The sequence below is a fragment of the Rana temporaria genome, chromosome 12 (assembly GCF_905171775.1).
Source record: "Rana temporaria chromosome 12, aRanTem1.1, whole genome shotgun sequence".
Lineage (NCBI taxonomy): Eukaryota > Metazoa > Chordata > Amphibia > Anura > Ranidae > Rana > Rana temporaria.
This window is the reverse complement of record NC_053500.1, coordinates 44,948,978-44,973,640: the sequence shown is the minus strand read 5'-3', so window position 1 is coordinate 44,973,640 and position 24,663 is coordinate 44,948,978. Positions and strand designations below refer to the sequence as shown.

At 42.6% G+C, this 24,663-nt stretch overlaps 1 protein-coding gene across 3 annotated transcripts in view; it reads left to right on the top strand.

The window, feature by feature from the left end:
• THRA (thyroid hormone receptor alpha) overlaps positions 1–24,663 on the top strand; it is a 286,969-nt gene that overhangs the window by 235,596 nt on the left and 26,710 nt on the right. For all 3 annotated transcript variants that reach the window (XM_040331865.1, XM_040331864.1, XM_040331863.1), the window contains 4 exons: positions 4,860–4,921; positions 11,462–11,592; positions 18,243–18,390; positions 20,580–20,785. In XM_040331865.1, the coding sequence (XP_040187799.1) occupies positions 4,860–4,921; positions 11,462–11,592; positions 18,243–18,390; positions 20,580–20,785 (547 nt within the window). The remainder of the gene's footprint in view (positions 1–4,859; positions 4,922–11,461; positions 11,593–18,242; positions 18,391–20,579; positions 20,786–24,663) is intronic.

Here is a 24,663-nt window from a genome sequence, read left to right as displayed (position 1 = left end):
CGGCCACGACCAGGTGCTTCTCGCAATGTTTCTGACAAAGGAGTGAAAACAATTATCAGAAGAGACCACTTGTCAAAAGCTTCAGAAAGACCTGGAATGAGCAGGTACAATTGTTTTAAAGAAAACAAGTGCACTCAACCGCCATGGCCTGTATGCAGGCTCACCACACTATACTCCATTGCTGAAGAAAAAGCAAGTTGAAGCTCGTTTAAAGTTTGCTGCACAACATTTATACAAGCCTGTGAAATATTGGGAGAATATAGTCTGGTCAGAAGAGACCAAAATGTACCTCTTTGGATGCCATAATACACACCATGTTTGAGGGTCAAATGCACATCACTCCAATGTATGTACATATTACATATGCTGGAAAAACAGACCCACACCATGAAGTTTGGAGGTGGGAACATCCTGGTGTGGGGCTGTTTTTCAGCATACAGTACTGACAAACTTCATATCGAAGGATGAATGGAAAAATGTACCAAGACATTCTTGATAAAAATCATCTACCAGGATGATGAAGATGAAACGAGGGAGGACATTTCAGCAAGAAAATGATTCCAAACACAAACCCAAGGAATCTCTCAATTGGTTTCAAAGAAAGAAAATAAAGCTGCTAGAATGGCCCAGCCAATCACCTGACTTGAATCCAATAGAAAATCTATGGAAAGAACTAAAAATCGGAGTTCATAGAAGAGGCCCACGGAACCTTCCAGATTTGAGGACTATGGGCCAAAATCGCACCTGAGCAACGCATGCGACTCGTTTCTCCATACAGGAGGTGTCTTGAAGCTGTCATTACCAACCAAGGATTTTGTACGAAGTATTAAATACATTCCAGTTAGCGTGTTCAATACTTTCTTCCTGTGTCATTCCATTCTATTACACATAACTTAAATTGTTATAACTTATTTGTTTTGGTTTTCTTTAGGGATTGTATGGGTTGTTGCCAACATGTGGTGAAAATTGAATGTCAATAGCACCTTTAGAAATATATTTACCTAGGAAAATGGTGACAAAATCCAATTGATCCAACTAGAAATCCAATGAGCGATGCCCTTTATGTGCTCTCTGCCTTTGCTACGCTGAAATCCCAGTGTTATCAGCCCTGCCCAACTGATTTCTATGAGTTACAGAACACCTCCACCCGTGCTGTAGAAATACAAAAAAAGGTGTTCTGTAGTCCAAATCAGGAGCGAGCAGCCTAGGATAACAACACTGCTCCTCCCTCCATAGATACAATGCAGTGAGTGTGTGGCAGTTGCATTAGTTTTCACTTTCAGACTAAGAATTTTTCAGAAGATATTAATCTTCCTAGAAATGCAGGGTCCCTGTTTTTTCTGGTGAACCAATAGGAAAGCACGCGTAACCTTTTCCTCCTTGTGTAAATTATTAATTCCATCAGTCCCCCATGTAATAGAGATGAACAGATATGTTTGAAGTCCAACCTGGCTACCTCCATCGATACAATGGGGAAGTGAGTGTACAGGAAGAGTAAAAAAAAAGTCTACACAAGGAAAACTGATGCAGCCACCAAATGGAAGGAATAGTTAGCTGCAAACACTATAGGTTGCTGGCTTGAATGAAAAAAAAACTGTCGGCTCTAGTCTGATCCACGGTACTCGCTATGCAAAGTAAGTACAGCTATCAACACCCACCCCCCCCCCCCCCCCGCCCCCGCCAGAACACTCCAATCGGCCCTCTCTGCCATTGGCTGAGAGCACTGATCAGGAGGCAATCGGCTGCCTTTTTTTTGCTGGCCAAGCAGCCGGCTTCTGTTGGACAGACTGACTTACATACAGCCCGAATGTCGACCTTTTGTTTTGATTCAGCAAATGTCTCCCAACACTCGGCCCATGGCCATGGGTACCCTGCATAAGGCATTGTCACTTTTCTTTTGTTCATTAGGTATAGCTGGAATAATGGTTGCATTGTCACACTGATTCTCCTTTCTTTTGCTGACAAATGTCATTACATGTGCCCCCTTTTTCTAATTCCTATTCATAATAAAGAAAAAAGTTCTCCATGCTCTAGGAAGGTCACTTATATATATATATAATTAGGACACTGTAGAACAGAAGAAGGTTTTTTTTTTTTTTTTAATAAGATGAGGAGCTGGAGTGCAGTAACCATAGCAACCAATCCCTTCAATTTTTTTCTGCTCTTAACTACTGCATGTTAAACTTTGCATTCTGGGCTCAATTCACGAAGAGTTAAATGCCATGTGATCATTCGAGTTAAAGTAACTCATGCGATATTTAACTCATAAACAGGCAATTCACAAAAAACGCACAGTAAATACCACATGAGTTAATGTTTTGCAGTCAAATCTGAGCCCACTATATGTTGGTTTTATGTTCCCATTCACACAGCATGAAAAAAATCAACTATTTCTTACCTTTTGTAGAGGTTTCTCAGGAGGTGTCATGGCTGACTGCAATGTTTTTTGAACAATGTTAGCGTGAGCCTGTCCCAAATCTGTCCTTATTAATGCGGTAGTAAAATCTTAAAAAAATAGATAAATACTGGTCCCTGCAAGTTAATGGCATACTGTGATAGTAGGCACACTATGGCAGACTTACCTGTAAAAGGGATCCCTCCAAAGGCTTCCTGTCACCACTGACAGGGCTTACGTTTTTACCCAGACTTCCTTCCAGGTTTGCAGGCTATAACGGCTTGAATGTCCGAGCCGCGATGTTGTCACTCGCGCGCATAGGACTCAAGGCATGCGGCACAGTGCCCTGGATTGATGCCACGTTCAGTGATGTCACGTGTTTCAGAAATTGTGATTATCTCTTAACAGTTTCCTGCCTGACATGTAGCCAAATGATGACCAGGCAGTGGCTTTACCATTCTAAGTGAACGTCATATGATGTCCTCTCAGAAAGTGCCGCAATCTGTAACTGGCTCGCTGCCAGTACCATGTGACCGTTGTGACCAATCACACCCGGTCACATGACAGTTGTAAACAATAGATGGCTTCCTTTCATGTCATCCACTATGTATAGCTGTGATTAGTCAGTGTGATCACATGGTACAAACAGGGCCAATCACAGGCCATCTGTACCAGGTGATTAGCTTTGACTAATCACAACAAAACTGAATGAATTTGTTTCATTCAGTAAAATGCTTGCTTATGTAATTCACTGCTATAAGCAATCATAATGTGTAAAACAAAATCCTGATCACTTCCCCAGAGTAGTAACGTGTTGCTATGGTAACATTACTATATGTTTAAAAAGAAATTGAAAAAAAAAATGATTACATTTCTTTATTTTTTTTTACTGTCACCAGTCAGTGTCCCTATTCACCGCCATACCAGTTATATGATAACGCTGTACTGCACTGGTGACAGTATGTAAAAAAATACATTTAAAAAAGTGATTTTTTTTTGTTTATTAATTTCCCAAAAAATGATGGCAAAAAAAAAACTCCATGCCTCTTATTCTTGGACTGTCTTCTTTGCAAAAAGGGGTCATTTGGGGGTTATTTTTACTGTCCTTGCATTTTAGGGCCATACAGGCCTAAAGGCTTTAATAGTCATTGTTGAGTGCTCTCTTCTCTGCAGCCGTCCTGGCTGACACAGGGGATCATGTAACCAGAGTGGACGGGGCTGAAAATAGGGAAGTATATACATTTTTCTTACACAGGTTAATCAGCATAGGTTTTGGGGGGGGGGGGGACATGTTTAAGACTGGTTAGGTTTATCCCACAATTCTACTTTAACAAACTTTTTTTGCAGGTATAACACAGATTGATTTAATGGTTTATATTAAACAAAGTGAGTATTTGGTGGGTAATCCACTCAGTGGCTTAAATGTTTCAGGTGCTGCATTGGTAAGATTTACCTATTAGGCCCTGTACACACGGCCGGGCCATCCGATGAGAACGGTCCGAAGGACCGTTCTCATCGGTTAACCGATGAAGCTGACTGATGGTCTGATGTGCCTACACACCATCAGTTTAAAAACCGATCGAGTCCAACGCGGTGACGTAAAACATGACGTGCTGAGAAAAATGAGGTTCAATGCTTCCAAACATGCGTCGACTTGATTCTGAGCATGCGCGGGTTTTGAACCGATGCTTTTGCGTACTAACCGTTGGTTTTGACCTATCGGTCAGGCGTCCATCGGTTAAATTTTAAAGCAAGTTCTAAATTTTTCGACCGAAGGATAACGGACCGATGGGGCCCACACACGACAACTGAACTTCAGTCTATTTTCATCGGTTTTGTCCGATCGTGTGTACAGGGCCTAAGAGTTCACATTCTGTGGATTTTTCACAGTACAACATGTCTTGAAAATCCATCAGCGAATGTGACATCCTCTGATATTGGCAGCGAATGGGCGGAGCTGGGAACTAACACACACCCTCTCTATACAAGGTAAATATATTATTTGTGGTGGACTCTGTGTTAGATATTGTAGAAGAGATGATGATGATGATGACTGTAAAGTACAATAACTCATAAGAACCAATCAGTTAGCTTTTACCTGCTGTGGGAAGATGTGATGAGTGATCATTGCTGATTGGTTTCTCTGGTTACCGCGCTGTGCACTTTCATCTTTGCTTTAACCTGAAAGAGACATTGTAACCAGTGAGCTGACACAGAAAAGTGCATTTCAGTACAAGGCGGCGAGTGCTTCCAAGCGTGGGTGTGTGAGGTGGTGTCCAGTTTGGTGAGGTGCTTAATGCATGCATATTAATGTGACATACAGGATTACAAGACAGCTGTCTCAGATTCTGTGTGCGTGGGTACAAAGCACAGGGCGGGCTAACCCTTTTTTTTTCCATATTTCTATGTCTTCTCATTTCTTGATGAATCCTGATTGATTCATGTTCTCTCTTTGTTTCAACAGGTGGCCGGATGGGAAGCGAAAAAGAAAGAATAGCCAATGTATGGGAAAAAGCGGTATGTCAGGTATGTTCGGTGTAGCATGGTATGCTGCCTCTCTATTCACATCATGTAACCTAATGTAACCCTTCTGAACTAACCCCTACGTCATGTTCTGCTACTTGGATGTGTATACTTCCCATAACTCCTCCTTCCTACCATTTGACACGCAACTCCTCCCTCCTACCAACAGTACACTGCTGTAATTTCTCCCTTAGACTATTTACTACACCTTGTAAGCTGGCTTTACACTATATAGTCAAATTTTACAATTACTGTACAATCCTAGATTTACCAAAACTAGGTCATAGGAGGAAAAACCTAAACAAATCATTTACTTAGTATAATTGATAGTAGATCTAAAGGAGTTTGTTCTGGGAATGGTGGCAGTGCTGAGGGCGTGAACCTCCTGTGGTCAGTGTGTAGCGGTGAAGCTGGTACATGACCCGGATGATTGCAGCAATCACTGTAGTAGTGCCAACTACTACAGTGATTATTGGCTTCTGCAGCAGCCCCTTAGGTATGAGATATACATAATCCAAGCAGGATGTAAAGCCAACAATACATGGATCCGTTTTTTTTTCTCGTTCATTCGCTGGTTGACTTGATTTAAGGTGGATGGGGAAATCCTCCCCACTGTGTCATTGTATACTGACAGTGGGGAGACTTATCTGCCATCAGAATAGACAAATCAGCACTGCAGCTTATTACCTGCGACTCTGATCAAGCAAAAAAATTATGACGGGGCAATTGAGCAAAAGTCCCAAAGCTAAATTGACCTCCGTCCAACCATAGTGGCCACACATTGATTGAAATTTGGCCAGTCCCTGCTTAACTGACCAAATGTCAATCCATGAATGGCCACCTTTAGTGTGCAATAAAGATCATACCTGGAATTCCGCTTTAACCATAAACTGATCCAAAGACCAAACCTCCTAAATGTTAATTTTGGTGTCAGTTGTGTATTTCTTCCAGATCTGTACAGTAATCCAGCCTGAACCAATTTCTGCACTATACCTATCTAGACCCGTCAGTGCTGCTCTCTTCTAGTGCAGGGTGACTGGTCTTGTATCCACCCCCTCCTGTCGTTTCCTGCAGGTAGCTTGTATTGGACACAAGCTATGTACACCACAGTGATGTCACTGCTGTTTTTGCAACGTACAACGTAATGCGTGGGGTTGCAAAGGCATTTGATGCACACAAGGTGGATTAATATCCTTTATAGCCTATGAGTATTATATTTACATGAAAGTTTTTATGCCTGGAATTCAACTTTTAAGATCTTATAGATGTAAAGCCCAGCTCCGACCTCAATGTTTTCATTTGTTTTATTTAGACAAAGAAGGGGTTAGAGCCCTGGCAGGTTATTAAAAGGTCTATTTACTCCATTCATAGATTGTTCCAGTGGGCATATTTGGGCACACTTATTTAGTGCCTGTCACAGATATTGGCTCCATTCACTTCTGCCGTACTGGAACATTACGGTGGGGGTTGGGGGAATCGGAGGAGGAGAATTTCTACTAAAGGAAGAAACAGCAGCACAAGGGACATATGACATCAATCAAAATTAATGTCCCTTGTGCTGATTTTTTTTTTTAGTAAACTTAGGCTTTAATAAACCCCATGGGCATAGTGATTCTTTGATGTAATATTCTAGGCGCTACAGCTACAAGTCAGCCATAAAAATATAAGACTCTAGTCTGCGTATTGATCTGGCTTCTCTGCCTTTATATGCTTTCATTCATATCACATCAATAAGGTGTCACTTTATGGGTCATTTTCCAATGAGTTATGTTGATGGTGCATACTGTAGCTGGAGTGTTCTTTGATTTCTCCTATATTATACCATAATATACATTGTAACCCCGAGGCCATACCTCCCTCCCACACTCTTACCCTCCATAGAAAATGCTGGCCATCTCACCCCATGCCGCCCCCCCCCCCCCTCCTTTCTGCCATCTCTGCTCTGTCCAGACAGGATCTCAGAGTTATAAAACATAATTACTTCGGAAATGGCGAGAGAGAGATACTCAGAAGGGAGAGACTCTCAGTAATTACTTACAACACAATGAACAGGCTTTTTGTGCTGCTTGTTTGCATGCGTTGTTCTGGTGTTTGTCGGGCCGGCTGTGTATATTCTGTTTTACCCTATGCGTCTGGTCTTCTTTGCAGTGAGTGAGGCTCTCATTGTAGATTTGTTGTTTTCTTTTATTTATTTATTACAGATTTTCACACTTTGCATGTTTGTATATTAGTACTGTATGTCCCTATAGAGAGCTGGCCATGGACTGCCTATTTTTTTTTTTGCCCCATACAAATTGAAGAGCAACAAGTCAAGTCAGTTAATAGAAAAAAAAAGTAGCTAAAACTATTTGTTTGTGATTGAAATTTTTAGGACACAACCCTTTTTGCTTTGGAAGGAGTAGGGAAGTAGTGGAACCTTTGTGAGCTTTTTATTTTTGTAACTTTTGGGATGGTGTTTCCCCTCTTCCAGTGTGCTCAGAAAGTGTGTAAAGTCTCTTCTAGGGACATATATGCATTAATAAAACCTTTTTAATTTGATTGGGAAGGATTTGGTTTTTATTGCTGCATGCCCAGTGGGGAAATCTTATTTCCTGTATGGGTCCAGAAAGGGAAGTGATGTGAAATCCCTCCAACAGGGAAACAGACATCAATACACTTAACAGATGTTAATATAACTCCTCTCCACTCTGACCATTAAAAAAAATAAAAAGTTTTATTATTATCAGTAGTGTGTCTGTCGGTGTAATGTGCAAGATCATGGTAAAAGGGTTCTTCCTTTAGAAAGGGGTAGTGAGAGGCTCTGTTTTAATTTGGTCCGGGACTCCATTAGAGTCCTGCTGATGAGGTTTTACCATACAGGAAGTAAAGGGAACTCTCCAACAGTAGCTCCATTCACACTTCTGCGACTCCACAGTCGTGCGGTTTTCATGCAATTTCATGACAATGCAATTTTGGATGGGTGTGACTTGAATGCAACTTTGGCTGTTGACTTTGGTTTTGACTGTTGCACAATCGTCACATTGATATGATTTAGGATGTGACTTTTGAGAGTTTACATTGCAGTCTATGGCACTCAAATTGCATGAAAGTCTCACCAAAGTAGTGCAAGAATCTTTTTTAAAGTCACATAGATTTGAAGGGGATGCCATAGAAATACATGGGCTGTGAATTGTCATGCGACTGTGTCCATAGTCACATGACAAGTTGCAGAAGTGTGACTGGATCCTTAGTAAAGTAGGTAAAAGCTTGAATCCCTGTTAGATATCTGTGTCACTGTTGCAAATTTTCCCTAACCTCCTGTCTGGTGAAAGTGTTTTAGTAGAACAGGAAGTGAGGGTTAGGCAGGGTTCACATATATGCGGTGCGGAACACTGCATGTTATTCGGATATAAATCGCACCGTATTTCCTATTCAAATCACATGCGATTTTTTTGCAATGAGATTTGAGCCTATTCATTATGTAATTGGCCGGAGCCGCGATGACGTCACTCATGCGTGTGGGAGCCGCCGGTCACGGCACAGCTCCTGAAGAAACAGCACAAGCGAGCTGTTTTATCAGAGCACATGGTGCTGATTGATGTTGGCACATGCAGATACAGTGAATATTTCCTAAACGGTGCAAGTTTAGGAGAGATTCACAGTACCTACAGGTAGGCATTATTATAGGCTTACCTGTAGGTAAAAGTGGTGTAACAGAGTTTTACAACCACTTTAATAATGTATGGAAATAGGGAACAAGTGCAGTACTCACAACGGGGAACAGAATGTATGTATAAGAACATGCATTGCTCCATGTATGGTCCCTGAGCAGAGGTGGGTCATCCAGATGCAATATACATTGCTGTATTGGCTGTAGATGTCTTCCAGCATGTTAGAAAATCTTTGCAGCAATTATTCTTGATTCACATTAGAGGTAGACCGATATATCGGTCGGCCGATATATCGGCCGATATTTGGCCGTTTTTAAGAAATCGGCATCGGCCGATTATTGTAAGAAAATCGGCCGATTTTCGGCTGCCATGCTAAACCCCGCTCCACCTCCAGCAGCACGAGAAATTAATCCTTCAGCCTGGTAGCCTGCGCGCCGACCCCCCCCCCCTCTACCTCGGCGGGCTGTACTGTAGCATAAAGCAAACTTGTCACAAGCCCCAGCAACTGCAGTAGTTGTCTGCGCGAAGAGATCACACTTGTTATGCTTCCTGCATGCTGGGACGGTGGCGGGATTACTGAACATAGGCTCTAGGCTACGGCTCCAGCCGTAGCCTAGAGCCCATGTTGAGTAATCCCGCCACCGTCCCAGCATGCAGGAAGCTTTTGTGATCTCTTCGCGCAGACAACTTGTACTGCCGCTGCTCGGGCTTGTGACAAGTTTGCTTTCTGCTACAGTATAGCCCGCCGAGGTAGAGGGGGGGGGGGGGTGTCGGCACGCAGGCTACCAGCAGCGTGGCTGAAGGATTCATTTCTCGTGCTGCTGGAGACTGGGGTAATGTACAGTATTCCTATCATCTCTGATAGGTGCCTCGGCTCTCTAGTGATTGTACATAGTACTCCAACTCACGTGGGAGATCACAGGTGTCATCCAATGGACAGTGTGTACATGTCAGAGCACACCCCTCTCCTGTATACACACTCATTTTATATATATCCATCCCCACCCACGGCCAGCTCCATCCATCCATCCACCCCCCTCTACAAAGCATCTCCCACCTACGGCCAGCTGCATCCATCCACCTCTCCACAATGCATCCCCCACCCACGGCCAGCTCCATCCATCCATCCCCCTTCACAATACATCCCCCACCCACGGCCAGCTCCATCCATCCACACCCCTCCCTCCATCCACAGCCAGCACCATCCATCTCTTCCACTCCACAACACATCCCCCCTCCACGGCCAGCAGCATCCAGCCATCCCCCTCCACAACGCATCCCCCACCCACGCCCAGCACCATTCATCCACCCCCCTCCACAATGCATCCCCCAGGCACAGCCAGCACCATCTTTCCCCCTCCACAACGCATCTCCCACCCACGCCCAGCACCATCCATCCTCCTCCACAATGCATCCCAATCCAAAAATCGGCCCAAAATATCGGCCGCAAAAATCGGCATCATATATCGGCCATCGGCTGCCCTGATTTCTAAATATCGGCATCGGTATCGGCCAGAGAAAAACCCATATCGGTCGACCTCTAATTCACATAGTTCAAGTAAATGATCTAACCTATTTTCTCTTTAACCTTTTTATCTTCCAAAGTTAATAGTGCTCATATATGCAGGATTTATGTGTTAATGTTATCACTGACCAGAAATGAGCCCTCCTCCTCTCCACCCTTGTCCGGCTATAAGAATGTGCTCAAAACTTGTCGGCAAGCAGGCCGGAATCATGACTTTACAGAGACCTGTGCTGCCCTTTTCTTGGGAGTTTTGCACAGCTACTAAAGCTAGGTTCACATATGTGTGGTTTCAATGCGCTGTGTTTTTGAATAGGCTGCTGTACCTGCAGGAAACAAAGGGAAAAGATCCCTGGACCTTTTTCAAAAACACGCTACGTATTCAGATGCATGGGGTGCCATTAAGAATTATTAGCACCCCGTGCATCAGCTAAATAGCACTGTATTTTCCTGGTATGAGAATACGTGCAATGTACACGCATTTCCACTCCTGCATACATGTGAACTTAGCCTTACAAGCATAAATATCTATTACATACACAAATTGTGTGAACACTTACAGACCAGCGATTCAGATGGGTGGATCTCACCAGTGGATCCGCTTGCTCAGCGGGGAATCTATCCGCTGAGCAGTCGAATGACAGGTCCGGCTCCGCTCCACTGATGCAGACTGGACACAAACGCAGCCCGCTGTACTCTATGGGCGGTCACATAGAAATAGAGGACGACGGGCCCCTGCACACCATCCTCGTTTGACCCTCCCTTGTCCCTCACTTTCAGCACTGGGGAAACATTAGCAGAGAGATCAAAATAAACTGAGGGAGAAGAGAAACACTAGAATACTAGTCAGTACCAGTGTGCAAAAGGTAGGGGGGGGGGGGAATGATTTCTACTGTTGGGTGGCCCATGTGTGTGGAGGTTGCTCCGATATGTAGAACTATTGACTTAGTTGTTACAATGCAGAAGGGGTGTCTGGAGATTGTGCATAATTGTAAAGGGTGTCTTGACCAGAAAAAGGTTGAGAATCGTGGATCTATAGGTAACAAACATTTCCCAACAAGTAGTCCAAAATTGGTAAAATATGAAAGTCTATAAAAAAGCCCATGGTGGAAAATTGTCTCTTAAAAAAAAAACTTTCAGTGCCCAAACAACTAGATAACAATTTTTACTTGCCAGAAAATCATAGCTGTCTTTATCTTATGCTCTTTGTTTTTGTATCAGCCAAAAGACCTGTCTGTGATCAATGTAACAATGTCTGGTTGATGGTGAAATTTGATGTGTGCTGTGGGACCTTGTCCCTGTCCCCACAGACTGTTTCTTTATAAATGGCATGATTAAGATTATGTCCCCTCTTTTCATCCGGCGACATAGGTGACAGTTCGGTGTCTCTGCTCTCTGCAGGGTACATCCCAAGCTACCTGGACAAAGATGAACCATGCGTGGTGTGCAGTGATAAGGCCACAGGATACCACTACCGATGTATTACCTGTGAGGGCTGCAAGGTAGGTCTGAGGCTAAAGGGACACCATTACTCATTTTATTACAACCTATTTAGCAAATATGTTGTCCTTCTCTCATCTTATCTCCTTTCTTCTATCCAAGCAAGTTCTCTGACAAAATCTTTTACTTTCTCTTGTCCTTGTTTTGACCATGGATTTCTTGCTAGTTGTATTTATTCTGCTGCCTTATAGGCTGCATTCACACCTGAGCGCGTATTTTACCGCAACAAATTGCGGCGTTTTGTCCCGCGATTTGCCGCGACAAAACGCGGTAAAATACGCCGCGGTAACATACACAGGAGGGGTGATCAACATTGTCGGCTATGGCCGAACGCCGCCTGAAAAAAAGGTCCGGGACTTGTTTTGAGCTTCAGGCGTTTTGGCGTTCGGCGTGGAGATGTGAACCATCTCCATAGCTGACAATGTAAAATCACCCCTCCAGCGTATTGCAGGCTGCAATAGCGGCGGGCGTCTGGCTTGAAAACGCCTAGGTGTGAATGCAGCCATAAAGTTGTGTTCCACCATAGTGTGGTACCATAGAAAAGCATACCTGATAACCCTTTGTTGGTGCATGTCTCCATGGCTAACTCATGATTCGTTAAACCAGAATAGATTCACTAGGCAAGCCTGTGAGACAGACTGCGCTCACCAATAGGGATGCTTGCCTTTAACTCATGATTGGTTGCAAGGGACGAGCAGGGAGCATGCACGACTATAGGGCAGTTGGGATGCCTTTTGTCATAGAACACCAGAAAGTATCTCTTTCCTTTTTTTTTTTTTTTTTTCTTGCTACCCCCAGCATTTGTCCTTTTCTGTTCTAGAAAAAGTGTTGTTTACATGAAACCAGCCAGGTATAAAGTGCTCAAATATTAAAAAAAAAATAACACACACATATATTATTTATATTTGTTTATTTAATATACACACCGATCAGCCACAACAATATGATTGCCCACTTAATGTTGGGTAGGTCCCCCTTTTGCCGCCAAAACCTAACCTGTCACGACATGAAAACCACTAGACCTCTGAAGGTATGCTGTGGGTATCTGGCATCAAGCCATCAGTAGCAGATCCTTTAAGTCCTGTAAGTTGTGAGGTGGGGCCTCTGTCGATTGGACTTGTTAAAAAAATGTTATTGAGTTTACCTGTCAGTAATCATAAGGTTTGGCTGATCGGTGCATATATGTGCATGTATGTATATATAATATTTACATTTACTTTTCTTATTAGCCTTGAATTGGGGAACACAAACCAGTTGTGTCTGTAGAGCTTGCCCTAGCATGTCACACTATTTTCTTTTTGAAGCAATTATCTTTCCCAAGCATACCATGTACTGCCACAGGTGGTTACACAATGTTTATTAAATGTTTTTATGGTAGTTGGTCTATGCCTATCTGTAGTTGCAAAGTTCCATAGATCTGTGTATCAGCACTGGCCTGCTGTATCCCCAGATAACTGCTAACTTGTTCTTCTACCCCAGCCTAATAATAATTGTTTCTTCATCTTGTATTTATGACTTGCCTTTATTTCTAATTTCGTTATTAAACACACCCATTACATATTTACAGTGATGGAGGAAAATGTAAGTGAACCCAGAGAATAATTACTTCAACGGAAGCTAATTGGAGTCAGTAGTTTGCACACCTGGAGCTCAATTAATGAAATTGTTTGGAGGTGTGGTTTAGAGTTACTTTGATTGATAAAAGATACTCAAATTTTTTAAAATAGCGGTTTATGAGAAGCATTAGCTGATGTGAACCATGCCTTTCAAAAAAGGAGCTCTATAAAAACATATGATCAATAGTAGTTGATCTGAATAAGGCTAGAAAATTATACAAAGCAATCTAAGTGTTTAGGCATCCATCAGTCAACAGTTAAACGGTCTTTAAATGAAGAAAGTTTAGTACCCAGCCAAGATGACTCGCCAGGCACAATGTAGAATCTTCAGTGAGGTAAAGAAGAACCCACGAGTAACAGCTAAAGGCTTGAAGACATCACTGTAGCTGGCAAACATACCTGTTTATGAGTCTACCATATGTAAGTCTTTGAATAGGCAGGGTGTCACTGGTGACCCACATCTTCAAGGCCACTAAGCAGACTATTGCTCGAGCCTGGAAAACATCCCTTCTCTTGTTAGATGAACTCGGAGCGCTTGGCAATGAGAAACTAACAGCAATTCTCACAGACATGCACAATAAAGTTTTTTGCGAACCTTGGATGGACCAGTTTCCATCGATATGTGGTTTTTGGAATTGTGAGTATTGCCCGGGCTCGCTTATAATGCTGCTTGTGGGCCCCCCCGGGGTAGGATCTTGCTCCCCCTCTCTCACCTCCTCTCTTTTTCTCTCTAGTGACCTCTCTGGCACAATCTACCTCCATTGACCAGACCACCACACTATGTGATCTATTTTTCCCTTTTCTTGTGTTTCTAATTTTGCGACCGAAGAGCTTAATTTTTATACAAGTCTAACCTCATATGTCATATGACCTGGTTCTCTTGGAGACTCCACCAAGCTCTGGCCTTGTTTTTTAGCTCCATGTATTGCCATCTGGTCATGAGTGTTTTATTTTGGTTTTGGTTTGTAACCTTCAGGAAATTAAAGTCCACCTCCATGTGGATGGCCTGATTCATTGTTACTGCCAGGTTATGACTCCGATTTCTGTTTTCTGGTAAAAATGTCTTTCAATAAAAATATTGTAGAAGGCAGGATGTCCATGGCAGAATACTACAGAGGAACCCACTGCTCTCCAAAAAAAACATTGCTGCGTTCCTGGTGTTTTCCAAAGAGCACCACGGCAAACTACAATGCTACTGGGAAAATGTTTTGTGGATGGATAAAACAAAAGTTGAATTGTTCGGGAAGAATACTGTGTATGCCGTAAAAAGGGCACAGTTTACCAGCATCAAAACATCATGTCAATTGGTGAAGAATGCTGGAGGGAACATCATGATTTGGGCTTGCTTCCCTGCCCCAGGACCTGGAACACCTGCCATCATCTAGGGGAAAATGAGTGCCCAAATTTACCAAAATATCCTACAGGATAATGTCAGGGTGGCTGTCCACCAGCTGAAGCTTAGTAGAAGTTGGGTGATGCAGCAGGACAATGACCCTAAAAATGTAACTAATCCATCACAGCTCAGACCTTTAACCCCATAAAGATGCTGTGGCATCACCTCAAGAGAGCCGTTCACCCCAGACACCTACAAATGGGTCTGAGCTGAAGCAGGTGAATGGTCAAAAATTCCTCCTGAACTTTATGCCAGTCTGATCCAAATTAAGTCATTAATGCCAAAGGAGGTTGGAGCAGTGGGCTCACATCATTTTTCCAGCAGCACTGTGGATGTTTAATGGGTGTGTTCAATAAGACATGAGAAATTAGAAATGTTTGTGTGTTATAACTTAATGGTTTGTGTGTATTGTAAGTTAGATGAGGATCAGATCATATTTTATGGAAAATTACTGCAGAAAACCAGGGTTCACATATTTTTTTTCTTGCCATTGTACATACTAGGTGCATTTAGAGCATATCAATATATTTTTTTGCCTCCTGTTTAGTCCTTTCTAGAGTGACCATCTGGAAAACTGTGGTGCACTCTTGTTTCTATTGCTTTGTGTCTGCTGAAGTGAAGTATTGTCCCAGAGGGAAGATTAGAACGAAGATCAGACAGATATATTTGTTGTACAGCTCTTATCAATTTGCATATGAAGATAAGGGAAAGTGACCTCTGCAGTTTTCATATTATATTTGATATATTTTTGTATTTATTTAATATTATCGCTTTAAAGGTGCCTGAAAATCATTTAGGCTCCAGCAACCATTTCATGCAAGTTCAGAATTGAATCAAAAGCTACCGTTGACAGTGCAGTGACACTTTTGTTTTAGACTTGCATAGTATTACATTCCCAGCTATTTTATTGTTTCCGTTTAACACATAGAGCAAAAAAAATAAACATTCTACAATAAACTAGTTGTTAAAATTCTTACCCCAGCACTTGTAAATTACAACGTTCATGCTGACTCCTTCTCTCTCAGTGCTGCTTCTCTGAACTTCCAGTCTTTACAGTGGACAGTGCAGTCTTCAGTCAGTCTATTAGTTTGGAAAAGGTAGGGCAGGGGGAGTACCTTGCCATCCTGGTGCTGTGTGTTTCTATTGATGTACACAATGTAAGTTTTTTTTTGGCAAGAGGTCACGCCTAGATATTTTACATAATTACAAATGTTTGAAGCAAATAAAACAAATAATTACCTGTAGTTCAAATTATCAAAACTGAAGCAGCCAGAATCAAAAGCAGATTGGCAGACATACACAGCAGTTCCAATCTTCGACGTTTTCAGTTTGAGTGGAACTGCAAGTGAAATTAAAGTAAATAAATAAAAAAATAACAAACATGTTATACTTGCCTGCTCTGTGAAGTGTTTTTGCACAGAGCAGCCCCAATCCTCCTCTTCTCGGGTCCTTCGCCAGCCCTCCTGGCCCCTCCCTCCTGCCAAGTGCCCCAGAGCAAGCAGGCTTGTTCCCGAGCCGTGGCTCTGCATGTCCATTCATACACAGAGCCGCAGCTTGGCCCCGCCCCCTCTTGCCACTTTGGCTCACTGGCTATGATCCCGCTGCTGTCTTAGCCCATGAGAAGGGAGAGGCTCTTGGGCACATCGCTGGATCGAGATGGGGCTCAGGTAAGTATTGGGGGGCTGCTATACAGAGATTGATTTTTACCTTCATGCATAGAATGCATGAAGGTAAAAAAACCTTCAGACTTTACAAACACTTCTTATAATAAATTGCGAGAAGGCAGATGGTATATTATCGCAGTGACGCTTATGCGATAACAAAACACCTACCTGCTTTTTCACAATCTTCTATGGCATGTGAACGAAGTTGCAGATGCTCAGCTTAGAGTGCCAACACTGTCCCTGTATGGCGGGATAATGGATTCCTGGTCATGTGCAGGGGTTTGTCATCCCAAGCTGGCCAGTTGATATGGCCGAAGACCAGCACCAAGGAAGAGGATCCCAGTGTTGGCAAGGGACCCAGACCCTTAGCAAGGAAGAAAGTTTTATGACTTTTGTTCCACTTTAAAGTGGCTGTAAAGGCAGGTTTTGTTGCATGAGAGACTCGGCTGTCCGTGATCTACCTCCTCATTGACTGCTGAGACGGCAGTGAAGCACCATTGGCTCTCGCTGCTTTTAAAGTCAGTGAATCAGTCAAGAATGAAAACACAGAGCTGTGGCTCGGCTTGGGTGCCACAATAGCAAGCTGCACTCAACAGTAGGGAGGGGCCAGAGCAACGGCGAAGGACCCAAGAAGAGGAGGATATGGGCTGCTCTGTGCAAAACCACTACACCGAGCAGGGAAGTACACAACATGTTTGTCGTTTAACAAAAAACAAACAAACAAGACTTTAGTAAGATTTAAAAATGAAGGATAGAAGCTGCATTGTTGCCACAGCTGCTTCAGATTCTGGCTCCTCCAGTTATGATAAAATCTCCTAAATGTATTTTTATTGAGCATCTAATATAATGAGATAATAATGATATCACACTTCAGAATTAGTTTAGTATATTTCAAGCCAGCTGAGGACTACTTCTCTATTTAGTTGTTTCTAGAAACTGTTTTACGACATACCTCAACAATTTTTAGTTTAATTTTTAGACCTCTATATACTTTTTTTTTACTTTTATAAACTGCTTTTACTCAGCGAAGTCAGCCAGTTACCAACAGGTATGACTTTCATGCAACTTTTAAAAGGTTAACATTGAAGTCTATGGCCCTCAAGTTGCATAAAAGTTGGACCAAAGTAGTGCATGAACTACTTTGAAGTTGCTGCAATTTTTGGTGTCCAAAGTCCTATTACAAGTCGCACAAGTGTGAATCGGGTGTAAAAGGACAAATTGCACGGGTTAAGCTTTAATTGCGGCTTTTAAAATGTATCAGTTTTTCAGAGCTGAAGCAGGTATTCATTAGGCCAGTCACTAAACCTAGGGAACCAGTAAGTTATCCCATTTTGCCAACTACAGCTTTGGAGGGAAACCTGCTTCTTACACAACTCAAAAGGAGCACATTTCTGCTGATAAATGTCATTTTTCCTTTTCATACACATGCACATAACATTAGTATTGGGCAGGAAATGCCAGCAGGAATGGGAGGGAAGAGATTCAGAAGAAATGTAAACAACTAAAATAGTAACAGTGTCTGGGAAAATAATAATGTGATATGTGACCTTTTTTGTTCTGGGCAACAGAATAGTTAACTGTGACCGAGGCCCTTCATGTAGTACCAAAGAGAAGTCCCTGCAGGCCCTTTTGAAAGGAGATGATAATCAGCCCACTGTTACTGTATTACGTAGCAGGTTGGAGACCAGCCAATGAAATACAGTTTACCAAATGGATTCATTGTAATTTATAGCTGTGTCACAGTGCCAGCATTCTAGAGCAGGTGGATGCAGGAAACATTTTGAATGAAATATTTCTGTCAATAGGAAATGTAGAATTTGAAGGACATGGTGGGGGACTGCTCTGGTTATAGTTCTAGGGGGAGGTAGAGAGAGGGGATATCAAGCAAACAACGAGTTCCCACATATGCAGCAATTTAAAGTTCTATTGATGCATAGGTACCATGTTGGAATAACTCGCCTGTCTCCTATTCTGTCCAGGGCTTCTTTCGGCGTACTATCCAGAAGAACCTGCACCCCTCCTACTCCTGCAAGTACGATGGTTGTTGTATCATCGACAAGATCACCCGCAATCAGTGTCAGCTCTGTCGCTTTAAGAAATGTATCGCTGTGGGCATGGCAATGGACCGTGAGTATATTTACAGTGTCCACCAAGATTAGGGGGAGAATGTCTGCAGGCAACTGGTGCATGTATAGTTTATAACTGACTCCCTTACCCACATCATTTATCCACTCCCCTAAGGAATAGCATATGGCAGCTTCCCTAATGATACTGTAAGATTCGTTTTTATTATGCCCTATTCTCTAAAAGATCTGAGCACCTGGCCTTAAAGGGTATCTAAAGTCACAAAGCCACTTCTAAACTCTAAGCAATACTCTGTTTTATTTCGATTTCAAAGTAGTTTCTGTATTCTGTTAATTACAAATCATGAATCTGTTCTACCTGCTGCTAATAGACCAGAATTGGGGCTCCCTCTGGTGGCCAACAATATATTGTCTGCTAAAGGGGAGGATCACGGTTCAAACAGAGCTGCTGATTGGCCTGCTCTGCTTGAATGCTAGTCGTCCAAGTAGTGACCAATGCTAAACCTCTGGCCGTGTGGAAGCCATAATTGTAGTGTTTATATAGCATCCTGACTTTCTTCTTAAATATTTGCTTATGGCAAGTGGTAGAAATGTAGGATCCTTCAAGCTGTAATAATCGCAAAAACAAAAATGGTTAATATTACAACCTACCAATCCTCAGATGTGGTGACTACATTTGTTTTCTTTTCTTTTAGTCTTTTTTCCTTTATTTTCACTTGGTATTATCTACAACAATGTTTCTCAACTTCAGTCCTCAAGTACCCCAAAACAGATCATGTTTTCAGAATTTCCCCCAGATGAAACTGCTGTGGTAATAACTAAGGCAGTGCAAAATAATGGAAAGCTTGAAAACATGACCTGTTGGTGTTACTTAAGGAGTAGAGTAGATCACGTTGTAAACACATGCCGGTAATTGGCTCTCCTGACAGCATGAGGAGAAGAGAACCAATAACCAGCTTGTGTTACAGGGACAGCTACACCGATTATCAGTGTCCTGATTAACAGTGTAGTCCCAACAGTGCCCACCAGTGCCCCCTCATCAGTGTCACCCACCAGTGCCCCCTATCAGTGCCACCTTTCAGTGCTGCCTATCCATGCACATCAATGAAGGAGAAAAATTACTTGTTTGCAAAATTTTATAACAAATTATGAAAAAAATCAACATTTTTAGTCTTCTTTCATTTGTTTAGCAAAAAATAAAAACCCAGCGGTGGTTTAAATACCATCAAAAGAAAGCTATATTTCTGTGGGGAAGAAAAGATAAAAATGTCATGGGTACAGTGTCGCATGACCACGCAATTGTCATTCAATGTGTGACAATGCTGAAAACTGGCCTGGGCAGCAATGGGGTAAAAGTGCCCAGTAGGCAAGTGGTTAATCACTTTCAGCCAACAGTCAAGACTATTTTTTCTCAGGTGTCGTGTACCTAAGGCTCCGGCGTTAAGCTGCGGCTGGAGGGCACAGGCGCACGGTTCAGCCTTGCTGCCAGCAGCCTGTCGGACTGACAGCTGCAGCAGCTGGACAGTGCTGAGTAGTACACCTAGCAGTACGTACAGTACATTTAGGGCAGTATGCTTCCAGGGGCAAATGCCTAAAACAAAATCAGTCTGTGTTCCGAGCATTCATCTTTCATACTGCCTTGAATGGAAATATCACTGATTGCACTGCCCAGCCCCATCTATCCAAAACAGTTGTCAGGCTGTCAGAGTTTGACAGGCTGTCATCAGCACTTGTGCCCTTCAGCCGCAGCTAAAGGCCAAGTGTGCACAAGGCCTAAGAGAAAGACTCTTCAAGTCGAATACATTTCCTAGTAAATAAAACCCATCACATAGTCGGCCGCCTTTGTCTAGCTGACCTCCAGTATCTGCCAGGACATTGCTCTACACTACATGGTGGGGGCGCAAACAAGCCACTTGTGCCCGTCAAATGCAGCCACTTGTGCCCCATCATATGCAGCCACCTGTGCCCCATCACATGCAGCAAAATGGTGCCCCATAATATGCAGCAAAATGGTGCCCCATTAAATGCTGCCACTGTGACCATCATCTTTTCCCCAACACAGTCATTCTTCCAGTAGTCAGTACGCATGTCTCCAATGCGTTTCCATATTCTCGCGTTTTTTGTTGGAATCATCCAGATTGCGCAACAGTTTGTATGCTGGCATGGAGACTGTCAATGTTCTTGTATCCTTCGCTTTCATTACTCTCACTATTCTCTCTCCTTCCCCCGCAGTTGTCCTGGATGATTCCAAGCGGGTAGCCAAGCGGAAGCTGATTGAGGAAAATCGGGAACGGCGTCGGAAGGAGGAGATGATCAAGACTCTGCAGCAGCGTCCTGAGCCAAGCAGCGAGGAGTGGGAGCTAATACGCATAGTGACAGAAGCTCACCGAAGCACCAATGCACAGGGCAGCCACTGGAAGCAACGCAGGAAGTTCTTGGTGAGACATAATGCTCAAAATGATGACGTATTGTTTCTAGATCGACTACACCACACAATCCTGAAAGTTTGGATCTTTATCATCTTTTGTCACATAGATAATATTAAAGATAGAGTGTGAGCTTCTTAGTCAAAAAAACACTCTCTGGTAAATTTGCGTTGGAATTGCTGGCTGCTTTCTACCAGGTCTTAACTGAATTCTGAAAGCTGTGCCCATAAAAATCAGGCAGAGGACTTCTAACGAGTATTGCCTATGGTCCCCTTGTAACTAATCTTTCTACATGACTGACTTAATCCAGCCATACATGGATCGAAGTTCAGCAAGGGCCAGCCAAACTTTGATCCATGTGTGGATACCCTGGTTGTACACAAGTAAATCGTCCAGTTGACTTCTGTACATGCAGTCTATTGGGCTTTTCTTGATCGATCAATGCCGCCGGTTTGAGCTGGCAGCGCTGATAATTGTATTCTCAGAGTGGAGAAGGCTTTCCCATCATCGGAACACAATAGCACGGCGGGAGGATTCCCCCATCCACATCGAAAGTGTGGATAGGGGAATGCAAGCATTTTTTTTTTTTCCAACAAATGATGAATGTACGGGCTGCCTAACAGTGCCATGTTCTGCACCTTGTCTGTGTGAAATCTTGGTAGGGTAGGGATTTTGCTTCCTCATGTCAGAACCTCCAGGAAGAGGAGCATGGAGCAGGTCAGTATCCACAGCACATCAGTCAGATGTGGCAGTGCCATTGATCTTACACTGTAGATATACAGTACAGGTGTGCCTAGGCACTCTCACATACAAGGAACTGATCCATTAACTTTTAAACAAATTTCAGACAGAATGTCAATTTTTAATGGTACTGCTTTAAAGGGTAACGCCTCTTTTTGTATATATATATATATATACATACATATATATATATATATATATATATATATATATATATATATTTTATATATATATATATAAGAAAAATATAAATCGCGCTACCTCAACCACCCTTCTTGTCAGACACAGGCGTATGCAAGTGGGTGATCTACAGTGATATAAGTGAAAGGCCGGCTGCTGTGTTAGGAGCAACCTCTATTGGCCACTAGGGTGCAGCATGCAGCCACCTCAAAATCCCACACCAGTGATGGTGATGGTGATTTACAAGTGAAAACAAAAAAAAAAAAAAAACGAAAAAGACACTTTGATCAAAAAGACATTGGCTAAATGTGAACTTTGGCTATGAATGAGTTAAAAGTCCAAATTATTAACAGCATAAAGTCCGTTAAACAGCAGATAGTATGTCAAACGCCCGTGCATCTGTGCCATATTACAGATTGGTTGTAAACGTGTCCAAAGGAAAACGTGATCTTCTCCACCAAACTTATAAATTGGCCTCTTACCGAATTCCCACGATCCCTTATTACAGGGGATCAAAAACAGCATATAATAGGTCCCAATCTCACAATTTCCTATATACGGTCCTGTTGGATCTCGTTCTTCAAGAAGTTTCAGCAGTAACATTGCCCACCCTCTTCCTCTGCTGTGCATGTCACTGTGATGTCAAAAGCATGTAGGGGTCTGTAATTTTTATCATAGGTACTCTTGAACTGTGAGAGATGGATCAGGTCCCGCTGCAACATTCCTGTTCCCTCATCAATATACGCTTATTGCGATTTATTAACCTAAACTGAGGAACTGAAAAAAAATGTGGGAAATTTATTACAGCAAAAAGTAAAAGATATTGTGTTTTTTTCAAAATTGTCGCTCTTCTTTTGTTTATAGCGCAAAAAATAAAACCCGCAGAGCTGATGAAATAACACCAAAAGATAGCTCTATCTGTTTGGGTGCAACGTCGCACGACCGCGCAATTGTCAAAGTGACTCAGTGCCGTATGGCAAAAACTGGCCTGGTCATTGAGCAGCCAAATCAAGTGACCCTAATTCTGGTGTTACTAACCTTGAAAATAAATGCAGGGTGAGAGTTCAGATTGTTTATATGTCACGTTGGCTGCATTCGTGTAACAGGTCTTTGACCCATGTGGTAAATTGGCTCGGGTCAGGATGACAGGATGATGTCCAAAGTCAACAGTGGCAGTTCCTATATTTGTGTCCTCACAGAATAAGTTTATAATCAAAAAGACTCGGACTTGTTCTTAAATAATTGGGTGCAGTAAATGGGGTGATGCATCCCAATTCTTTATTGTATACATGTTGTGCCGGTGTGTTCTTTCTACATACACCTGCATTTAACCCTCCCCTTTCTATAGGGACAGGCTTGAAGTAAACACCATGACTTGGTGTTGCAGATTTTGATCTGTGTGCATGGCAGGATACAGACGGGAATCTCTGATTTCCTTAGGCAAACATCCTGTGCAGATGGAGAGGCTGCGACCTCTTCGGGAGAGCAAACTGTATCTGTTAACGCCCCCCTTCACTCTTTCACCCTCTGGCAAATGCACATAGTCTGCTGCAGTGTGTGTGAAGTGACAAGGATGTTACAAGTCAGCCTACGGCTTACACCTTGGTGACCTCACACTTTGCATCATGGGAACTGTAGTTCTTTAACTTCAATGGAGGACCATTTGGGCCTAATGCATGTAGCAGCCAATCAGCTTCTCACTTTCTGCTGTATGTGGAGATTAGAAAATTAAATGAAGAATTAGGGTGGTTGTCATGGACAACCTTTCATAGATGGGTGCTATGGTGACAGGTTTATTTATGTTTAGGGTTGTCAGTACATAGTACCTGTCTACAAGTACTGTCAGCTGCACGATCTTTATCATCCAAACTGCAGTCCCAGACATACCTGTCTGTCTGTAAGGCCAGTTGTTGTACCATTAAAGCCCCAAGCTGTGCATTGTACATATAATTCTAGTCCATCATAATGTAGTCGTGAGCTGCACTGATTTAACAAGTATTTTCTTCTGTGTCAAACAGAATATTTGTTTGTGAGAGAGAGAATTGTGCAATCCAATAATGGATTGTATTTATAGACTAGTATCTGTGCTGGAATGAAAGTAGTGCATTGTTTGAAAGTAATTTGGACACAAACGCCACTGTTGCATGCAAACATATGTCAGAAGGTAGTTGTGTTTGCAGACAGATGAGTAACAGAAGGCAATACTGCTTACTGTAGGCTGAGATATCAATGTCAGGTGCCAGTGCTGCTTGCACACACACAAATATCAGAAATAAATATTACCTTTAGTCACAGTTAGGAATACAGTAGTGCTCAGAAGGTTGTACTGCTTAAAAACATTTCGGCCCCTTTGACACTGGGGCATTTTTCAAGCGTTATTCAAGTGTTTTTTAAGCATTATTCAAGCGAAGCCTCATCTGCAATCCCAATGTGCTGGTAAAGCACCGCTAAGACCCTAAAGTTTTAGAGCGTTTTTGCAGTGCCTCAGTGTGAAAGGGTCAGGCGTTTTTACAGCTCTTTTAATTCATTTCAATGGAGAGGGGCGTTTTTGGAGCGTTTTTTTCAGCGCCCAAAAGCTGCTCCAAAGATGCTGCTTGCAGGACTCAGTGTGAAAGGGTCCATTGAGATGCATGGAGAGCGTTTTTATAGCGCTATTTTTAATGCTAAAACGCTGTAAAAACCCTTCAGTGTGAAAGGGGTCTTAAGGTGGTCTTTTGGGCAAACGTGCAAGTTCTATAGATCAGGACAAACAGCCGATGGCAGTAGTGTGTGGTAAAGACTCGGGACATTGATGCAAAAGATAAGCTGGGGCCCCTTCTATCTTATTGTAACTTTTTTCTGTATTATTGCAATGCCTTTTAAACACTCAGATTGTAGAAAAGGGCATGTCAACAATAAATAGCACTGATTTATTCCATACAGAATATAATATGAACACAGCAGCTGCGGATGAAAGTCTTGATCTCATG